The sequence below is a fragment of the Glycine max genome, chromosome 9 (assembly GCF_000004515.6).
Source record: "Glycine max cultivar Williams 82 chromosome 9, Glycine_max_v4.0, whole genome shotgun sequence".
NCBI classification, from domain to species: domain Eukaryota; kingdom Viridiplantae; phylum Streptophyta; class Magnoliopsida; order Fabales; family Fabaceae; genus Glycine; species Glycine max.
In genome coordinates, this window is record NC_038245.2 from 6,296,210 (window position 1) to 6,306,407 (window position 10,198).

General features: G+C 27.1%; 1 protein-coding gene across 1 annotated transcript; it reads left to right on the forward strand.

Annotated features, from left to right (window-relative positions):
* Positions 1–232: 232 nt before the first annotated feature.
* On the forward strand, positions 233–1,782 carry LOC102663244 (uncharacterized). Its single transcript, XM_006586957.4, has 3 exons — positions 233–428; positions 645–730; positions 1,246–1,782. Exons 1-3 carry the CDS (start codon positions 311–313, stop codon positions 1,477–1,479), a joined length of 438 nt encoding a protein of 145 aa, XP_006587020.1. The 5' UTR covers positions 233–310; the 3' UTR covers positions 1,480–1,782.
* Positions 1,783–10,198: the final 8,416 nt, after the last annotated feature.

A 10,198-nucleotide genomic window follows, 5' to 3' on the forward strand; every position in this document is an offset into this window, starting at 1 on the left:
TTGCATACTCATTGACTTTCTAAATGACTAGTCACTTGTCAAAACAAATGTTAGAAATGCCAACCTGTTTAGTCTGAGAAGTGAGAAATTCTTTTCTCTGGCATATCTCTCTCTCTGTACTTTTTTGTTCTTTTTGTGACACGTTGCACCAATCTCATTCTTCAACAACAGTCATATTTGATCTCTACAAATGAGTGTGATTCGCCAACTCCAAAACTCTACTAGTGTTTTTGCCTTATTGTGGATACCAAACTATCTTCTCTCACACACCCTTTTGCATAAATCCTAGCCTTTTAGGATTTCCACAACCATGGAGACAAGAAGAATAATGTGCTACAACTTTCTAGTGGCTTCAATTTTGCTACTCTCTTGTTTGGTTTGCGTGAAAAGCAGGCCTTTGTTTCTGTTTGATGCTTCAACTCAACAAGGTCAGTAATAGTTTCATCACCACACACGTTACAAAAGAATCACTTATTTTCTTTCTTTTTGTTTTTTTTCCATATCATATGATCAACATATTGTTACACTTAATTGTGCTTCACTTCACTCCAAGTCCAAGTAGCATAAATCCCATTTTTTCTCCCACTCTCTCTCTGATGAAGTATTGGCTTTTTCACCTTTTGGTGATTAACAAATACCAACAGCATTCTTCAAACAGTCTTCCACATTAGATGATGATCAAACAACCAGAATTCAAGATGTCTCAAAACATGTTTTTGACACTACACAGGTACCGTTATATGTCTTCGAAGTTTGTTATTTGAGGGCATGTATAAATTTAGAGCAATGATTTTTAGAAATCCACTTTTCTATACACCTAAGTAATAGTACTTATCATTTTTTTTAATCTTTTTCTTTTTATAACTTTTTATTCAATAAAGACAATGAAATTGAAACCTAAAACATCATGCAAGCCCAAAGGAGATCTAGCCCAGTTGATTGAACGGGTGTAGGGAGTGCTGTAAATATTTTGATATCAAATTTAATTCCTACTGTTAAAAAAAAATCCATGCAAGCTATTAAAACCCCATACCGTTACGTTGATCTTAGTGGGTTTTCTATTTCTATTTCATTGTAGTATTATATATTATACCAGTTATATTTTTGTTTTTTTACTTTTGTATCTTTATTTTTTTCAGCAAGTGTCAAATAAGGTTTTGAGTGTCCTAAAATCATTTTTGATAAGTTCGCATTACATGTGGGTCATGTGTATATTTTACATGATTATATATATTTTTTTGGAAGGGGAATGAAGGAAAAAGAATATTAAAAGCAAAGGCCAATGAGTATAAAGAAGCATTGAGGGGACTGAGCAGGCTAGGATCAACACCGCCAAGGTGTGAGCACAAATGTGGAGGCTGCATTCCCTGCAATCCCATTCAAATTCCTACCAACAATGATCTTCTGGGTGCTCAGTACGCAAATTACGAGCCTGAAGGATGGAAATGCAAATGTGGCAATTCTTACTACAACCCTTAAGTAATTAATCCCCGTAACAAGAAGAGTTTCTTGTTATTTGTATGTGCATAAAGTTCTAGTTTACAATATGATTGATTAGTCAAGCCTCGAAATTTGGTTACAACTGAGAACGATTTGCGCTAAAACCAGCGAGTTTCTCCACATTGATCTTAAGATATGATTGAGATTTGGGACGTTATGAAGCTACTATACTTATTGTCTAATTAAAATTAACAAATGTTAGATATAGAATTTGTTTATTTTACCTCATCGTGTTCTTGGTTGCTAATTAGCTAATTTTTGTTTGAATAAAAGAATTTGTTTTAGACCTTACTTAGCTTTACGACTATGCTGTTATTAATTGGATTATTTTATTTTATTTTTGTGAAAGTTTCGATGACAATCTTTAAGCTGTTACTATTAATGGAATTAAAATGTAATAGCAAACCTTTACACAAAATTAACAATTAATAACTAACATTTGGTCTGTTTTTTCATAGCTTGGATAATTTTAAGTTACAACGTGTTTGAATCCTTTCGGTTTGGTAAGAAAGAAATAGAGTATTTGTAATGGTGGAGCTTGCGAAAATCTTTTTGAAGGGCCAAAATAACTAATGTTATAATATGTAAATTAAATGTAATAATTTTTATGATATTTCTCTTGTCAATGATTTCAAATGTTTAATATTATTATTCAACATTATCTATTTTCTTAACTAATTGTATTTTAAATTATATTTTATAGCATTAAAACATTTTTTCTATTTTATTAATGACACTTCTAAAGTGTTTTTAATGACTTATATCTTCATTAAAAAAATTATCAATATATTTTTTGAAAAAAGTTGTAAAAAAAATTAATTATTCTACAATTTTTTATCATAGTATTCAAAATAAATTAAAACTTCTATGAATATTTCAATGAATTTAAGGAAATAATATTTTTTTTCTAAATTTATAGCAAAATTTGAAAAATAAATTTATAATGTTTTTTAAAGAAAAAATTAAAAAAAATAATCGTGGTATGTCATATTTATAAGATTTCTCATAGTAAACGAGGATATAAAAGTCATAGAAAGATAAGTTTGAAAAATGAAAAAAAATATAATAAAAATACAATTAATTAATGAAATAGTTAATGTATAAAAATGTTATTACCTTAGTCGTAAGGGTTGATGTTATCAAAAACAAAATCTTAAAATGTAATATTGACGTAAAATTGCAATAATAATAATAATAATAATAATAATAATAAAAGAATATTTTTAAATAATTTTTGAAAATATCACAAATCTTATTTATTAATAAACCTATATATATATATATAAAAGATATATTATAAATTTTTTGGGCCAATTTTTTTTAATTATTTTTCGGGGTGGGGTACATGGTTCCGTCAAAATATACTAAGCTTAGTCGATGAGTGCATGAAAGATAGAGATGGGAAAGATAAAAATATGTGAAATATAGAATGAATTTTAGTTTAAGAGAAATAAAAAAATAGAAAATGAAAATGTAATATATAAGTAGAAAGACCATGTTATTCTTGTTACATTCATACATAAATATTATGTCTCTCGACATCCTTTTCCTATAACATACTGAATTATGTCTTGTTTTGACAATTTTGGCAGCAGGAATCAACTCCGTAGGTAACAAAATCACTAACATCTAATACATAAAGACAATTATGAAAATATATACATAGTTAAAAAAATTATAAAGACTAACTATAAAACTTTAAAAAGATGTATATGTTTTAAGAGAATAACTATTAATGTTATCATTAAGGTACTTAGTCAAGCCACAATCACTAATACAATTGTAAACAACATCGATGCATATTTTATGACATTTGGCATGACAACCATAAACAAATTTTCTATATTTAGATTTGTGTATTCTTAAAATTACACATTCTACATCACACATGATAGTATAATAACTGTTTAGTTCAATTTGTACGAATGAAAGATTGAAATTAACTTGTGTGAAGATCAACATAAACATTATCATAATTACAATTACAGTCATTTTCATGTCCTTCTTTGTCATGACTCTTCTCTAAGTTCTTATAATCTATCTCAAAATTTTGTACTAAATGTTGAATTCTAGTTGTGATGTTGTAAAGATAATAAAGAATAATTTATAGGTACAAAATAATGCATGCACAATAGGTTTAACTACTTAACTAAATTGTATATCAAATTCTTGCAAGATATTGCACCACATCAAGTTGACTAGCTTTTTCTAAGCCATAAAATATATACATATTTGACTATATATGCATATAATATGTATATATTTTATTGCAAATTGTGAGTCAATATATATATATATATATATATATATATATATATATATATATGATCATCACACATTCTAACATAATAAATTGAATAAAAATGATAAAAAAAACTACATAAAGCAAATATAAAAAATATATAGTCTAATATGTTAAGAATTTAAACAACTTAAATTTAGAATTTATAGGAAATATTTATATTTACTAATGTAGAAGTCAAAAGAAAAGTTTTAAAAAAGTGTCAAAAGACTATTGACACAAATATAATTTAACACAATAAAGTAATTAGATTTACATTTATTTGTCATTAAATTTGCTAAAAAATTATCATATATACAAAGATAAAGACAAAAGTTAAATTATAAAATTCAATAAAACTAAAAAATATCAAATACCTTCTTATTGTCTTTTACGTGATATCATATCTTAACATCATTGAATATGAAATCACGCAAATGACAATTGTAAGGTATGTGGTTTAGTTTATTAGCTTAATTGAAATTTATGAGTTAATATTTGTCTTTATCTTTGTATATATGATAGTTTTTATTGGATTTATTATGGTTACGTTTGACAAGATATTTTCGTTAATTTTTAACTTTTTTTACTAATTAAAAAACTCATTTGATTGTTCGGTAAGTAGACTCTTTTAATAATTTTTTAGTAGCTTCTATTATTTTTTGAAACGCTACTTGAAGTAGCATTTTTTCAAATGTTAGCTTCTAGTTTTTTATATTTTTTTTCACTTTTATTCTTAATATATTTATTGATTTCCTTGTTATCATTTTTAAATAAATCATGGTATTATTATTTTTTATCATTTTACATTTTTCAGATATTTCAATAGTTAATTTTATTAAACACTTCTAATTTAATAAGTTAATTTTTCAACTTTCACCTACTATTTAACTTTTTAGCTTCCAACTAACTTTTCAACTATTTTTTTCAAACATATTCTATACCTGTCACCTATTTTTTTCAAACATATTCTATACCTGTCACCTGTGTCAAGCATGCACATGCCTATTAATGCTCTATGATAAAGAACTATTGTCATTTCTTTTAGTTTTGTTTTTATATTGATACTTGATTCCATTTTATTTAAGGACCTATGTTCATTTTAAGGATTTATAAGGTGTTTGGAGCATTACACTAAGAAGTTTATTTTTATTTATGTCTTTTTATATATATAATCAAACTTTTATTTTAAGACTCTTTTTTCATGTCGGTATATTTGAATTTTTATTTATCGATGATAATATGTGTGAAGGTGTTACAACTTATAATTGAATAAAAATGTAAAAAGTTATACACGCTATAATGCATATATTGTTTGTATGTAAGCATTTTTATCATGAAAATTGTTATTTTGATTTATATATATAAGGTCAAAATTACACTTTTAGTTATTTGACAATTTCACAAATCATTTAAGTTAGATTTTAAATTTTTTTATTAGCTAAAAATTATGTTTTATTGTTCGATAAAGGCTAGATTTATTTTATTTTAATTTTCTATTTTTGAATATTTTTATATTGTATGATTTATTTTAACTATTTTGCTAATTAACATAAAAAAGTATAATGTCTACTTAAGTTTATTATTTTTTAACTTGATTAAAAATATTTTAAGAACAATAGAATATATAATATAAAAATGTAATAATTGAAACTAAAAATGTAATGAAAATAATTTATCTATAAAAAAATTACAAGAGTTTAGTTTAATTAAAAAATAAAATTATAATACCTCAACAAAAAGATATACTCAACTTTGTCGATGAGTGTAGGAAATACATAAATGGAAAAGATAAAAATATGTCAAAAATAGAATGAATTTTAGTTTAAGAGAAATAGAAAAAATAGAAGACCAAAATGTAATGTGTAAGTAAAAAGACATAAAAGTTGGAGATAATCTTTTTTTATTTCAAATGAGACAAAAATCAACTTAATTGAGTTAATATATCTTTATTGGTCGTGTTTATAAGTTATGAAAGTCATAGGTGCAAAATAGAAAATGAAGGAGATAGTAACCCAAAACTTCTGAGATGTTTTGATAACCTTAAAAATGAAGTGGAAAGTTGATATAATGGTATAATGATGCATAATGATATGATTTGATTGGTCTATGCTTTTATTATTGATGAAATGAATTATATTGATGATGAGATGATTCTTTTAACCGATAATATCTTGAGTTGTGTTGGTTGATTTCTTGATGATGATATGAATATTGTTTGATGAGGCGAATGTAGTGATGTTGATAAGATGATGATAATTGATAACAATTTTGCCTTGTAACCATCCATATGGGTTGGAAGGTTATCTATGACCTTTGAGAATTTTTTTGTTGAAATGAAAATTATATACTTGGGAGGGTGAGTTTCATGTCAAAACTTTGCCTCACTAAAGCAACCTAGGATCTCACCTAGTGAGGTATCTTTCTTAGGGGTGGCGAAGCTGGCAACCCAACCCATTTTGGTCATCCCTCCATTAGCCTGCCAAAAGTAGGCCATGGCTAGCTCGCCTTCTAATGTTAGGCTAAAAAATTTGGCCCACCCCACTTAGGGGTGGATTGACAGATTGGCCTGCCAGAAATAAAATAAAATAAAAAGAAGTTTTATCATCTTATTTTATAAAATTATCCCAAATGAACAAATTTATTTAGAGAACATAAAATATATTAATTGTTTATCCTAAATTTAATTTTAATATAAATTTGTCTATTTGTATTAAAGGAATTAAATTTATAAAATAATATAAAAATGATAACAAATATATATTTTGATTTTTGAATAACACTATAAACTTAAAAAATACAAAGTGACAACTAAGACAAAACACCTATTTGTATATATATGTATATGTATGTATGGATGGCTGGCTAGCCAACCTGTCCCGCTAGGTTGGTGGGTTAGGCGGGGTGAGTCAATATGGGCTAGCGGGTTGAGTCATCTAGCCCAACTCGTCCGGCCAAGGCTTACATTGCCACCCCTAATCTTCCCAAGTACCACCCTTAGGTTTTGACTTCGAATGACATGTTGAAGTGGTAAGAACTATTTTCCAAGAAGCTTAATAACTTTTCAATGTATATGGGATGAATTATTGTTGATGATGAAACTTAGATATTTGAGACCAACCATGAGTGAGATGGTAGGTACACATGTGTCGTACGCAAAACTCTCAAGAAATTTAAGTGTAACTGTTGTTGTGAGTTAATGTGTGTGTGTGTCTATATATGTGTGTGTGTGTGTGTGTGTGTGTGTGTGTGTGTGTGTGTGTGTGTATTTGTATATGTATCGGTATATTTTATCTTCGTATCATGCATTTTAACTTTGACCTTCGAAACACGAAAAGTTTGCAAGTATTTTCATAATAAAATTAATTGAAGAGTCTTAAATGAATTAAAATAAAGTTTTTTGCTTGAGTTAGTTCTTAGCTTCATGTAACAGCGACGGGTTGTTACACTAGATGCATTTTCGCATGCATAATTAACAAAGTGATTTTTAGCTATCAAATAGTATTTATAAATTATAAAAATTTAAAACTCTTACAAAGGACATTAAGTTTTCCATGCTCAATTTCTCTCACATGATCCTAGGAATCTTAAAATTGATTGAGAGATTATCTTATCCTACGTGTTTCATTCAATATTGTAAAAAATTAAATAATTTCATTAAAACATGTGACAATTGAATATTTTTATGTTGTGAATTTTATGAAATCTAGTTTATTTTGATCTATGCTTTGAGTTCACATTTTCTACAATTGATTGAGGAATTCATGTCACCTATCTCATGCAATCAACATATTCAAAATTGTATTCATTATAATCAACAATGAAAGATAAGGAATTGGGTTATGTTTCCAAGTTGGAAAAACCCATTTTTTTGCGGCACGGGTTTAACATGACTTACTCAATTCTTTTAATATAGACATCCATTTGTTATATAATTTAGGATGCATTGAGTACACAAAATTTATTTTTCTTTGCATAAATTTTTTTTAATTTTTAAATTTTTAAATGGGTTAAATTGTAATTTTGGTATCCTAGTTTATCAAATTCATGATTTTGGTCCCCTTGAATTTTAATTATAACATTTAGTCCCTCTAGTTTTATAAATTGGTAATTTTTATCCTCCTGATAGATTATTAACAAATAATTCCAATTAATTGAGTTATTAAGCTAATTATAAATTATTAAAAACCATTCATTATTAAAAATATAATAAAAATTATTAATAATCCTAATTTTCCACTATATTGTGCTCCTCCACTTTTCCCCAAATACCTTTTCCACCTCCACTACCACACACGACTCCACTGGTAGCAAAATCACGATTAATAGCTTTTATTAAAGTTTTTTTAATTATTAATAGTTTTTATTTAATTTATAATTAATTTAGTATCTCTAATAATCATAATTATTAGTTAATAATCTAACAGGAAACCAAAAATACAATTTAGCCTTTCAAATATTATTATGACAACTAAAACTCCTACTTTGATAATTACATGTGCACAAATTTAACCAAGAGAGTCTGAGATTCTTACTTCTTAGTCGGTTGAATAGGTGTGTGGGTTGTAAAAAAACTTCTAATATATGTGTCTTCGATTTAAATGGATAAAAAAAATTGAATCAAATTTAAAAAATAAAAGACTATATTAAATTTTGGTTAACTATAAATTTTATCACTTAACTTTCATTATTTTGAAAATTTTATCATTAAAGTTTTATTTTTGGGAATTTTACCCCCCAAGTTTATAACTTTAGCACATATTACCACTGCTGACATGTCACAAAAAATAGTTAATGGTAAAACAAAATGACGTCATTTTGTTACAAAAGTGATAGTAAAATGTACAAAAATTGAAAATTTGAATGATAAAATTTATAAAATATTGAAAGTTGGATAGTAAAATTTGTGAAAAAAATTGGATGATAAAATTCACAAAAATAAAACTTGAGTGATGAAATTCGTAAAATAATGATTTTTTTAGTAAAGCGCGAGGTTGGTGATTGGATAACTGTTAGTCGTTATTTACGACTAACTTTTGCATTGAATAGTTACATGAATTTAACCTCTCTCCTCTAATTTATGGTTCTTTTTGTAGGCATTGTACATACTTTCATGTTTAGTTTGATTTTATAGAGTAGATACTCTCATTTTGTGAATTAATGTTGAAACTGTTGGAACAAGTGGCCTCAAAATAATTAAGAAGGGAGGGGTTGAATTAATTATGAACGTGTCTTGACTAATTAAAAATCTATCATTCTTAATGTTACTAGATTCAAATAGGCTTTTACTACTAAGTTAAGAAAGTAAAGAACAAAAATAGAAACTTAACCAAAAGTAAAAGCGATAATTAAAATTACACAGCAGAAATTAAAGAGTGTAAGGAAGAAGAAGACAAACACAAGATTTATACTGGTTCGGCCACAAACCGTGCCTACATCCAGTCCCTAAGTAACTTGCAGTTCTTGAGATTTCTTTCAACCGTGTAAAAACCTTTGCAAGCCAAAGATCCACAAGGAATGTACCCTCCCTTGTTCTCTTTGAAAAACCAAGTGGATGTACCATCCACTTGAACTGATCCACAAGAGATGTACCCTCTCTTGTTCTCAGTATAACAATCCCCAAGTAGATGTACCCTATACTTGTACCACAAATGATGTACCGTCCAATGTGTTAGGACAAAGAATTCTCAGGCGATTAGTCCTTTGAATCTTTGTAAGGGGAAACAAAAGATATCTCAGGCGGTTAGTCCTTTGAAATCTTTTGCTTAAGGGGAAGGGAAGAATCAAAAGAATTCTCAGACGGTTAGTCCTTTGAATCTTTCGTAAGGGAAAAGAGAGACACAAAAAAATTCAGGCGGTTAGTCCTTCATTCTTTTGGCAAAGGGAGAAGAGAATGAAAAAGATGAATAACACAAGTTTTTGAACAAAGAACTTTTCTTGGAAGAGAAAGTGTTGATAAAAAACTTTTAGAAAGATGAAGAGAAATGAATCAGAAAATTTTGTAGAAAGATATTGAAAGATATTTGAGAGATGATGTTAAAAAAAGATTGAAAGATAGATGATTCAAAGATGATTGGTGATTCAAAGATGATTGAAGGATTATTCAAAGATTCATTGCCATGGTCACATATTTATAATCTTTTTATGACTCAAGTCAAAGTTTGTGACTCTTGACAATTTCTTTAAAACTAGTCACTTTAAAAAGTTGTGACTTTTGAAAAAATCTTTAGAAACAAGTCACTTGAAAAATTGTGACTTTTGGAAATTTATTTTTCGAAATCAGTCACTGGTAATCGATTACCATCAAGGTGTAATCGATTACATATCAACAGATGTGACTCTTCATATTTAAATTTTGAAAATCAAAATGTTTAGAAACACTGGTAATCGATTACAAGTATTGTGTAATCGATTACA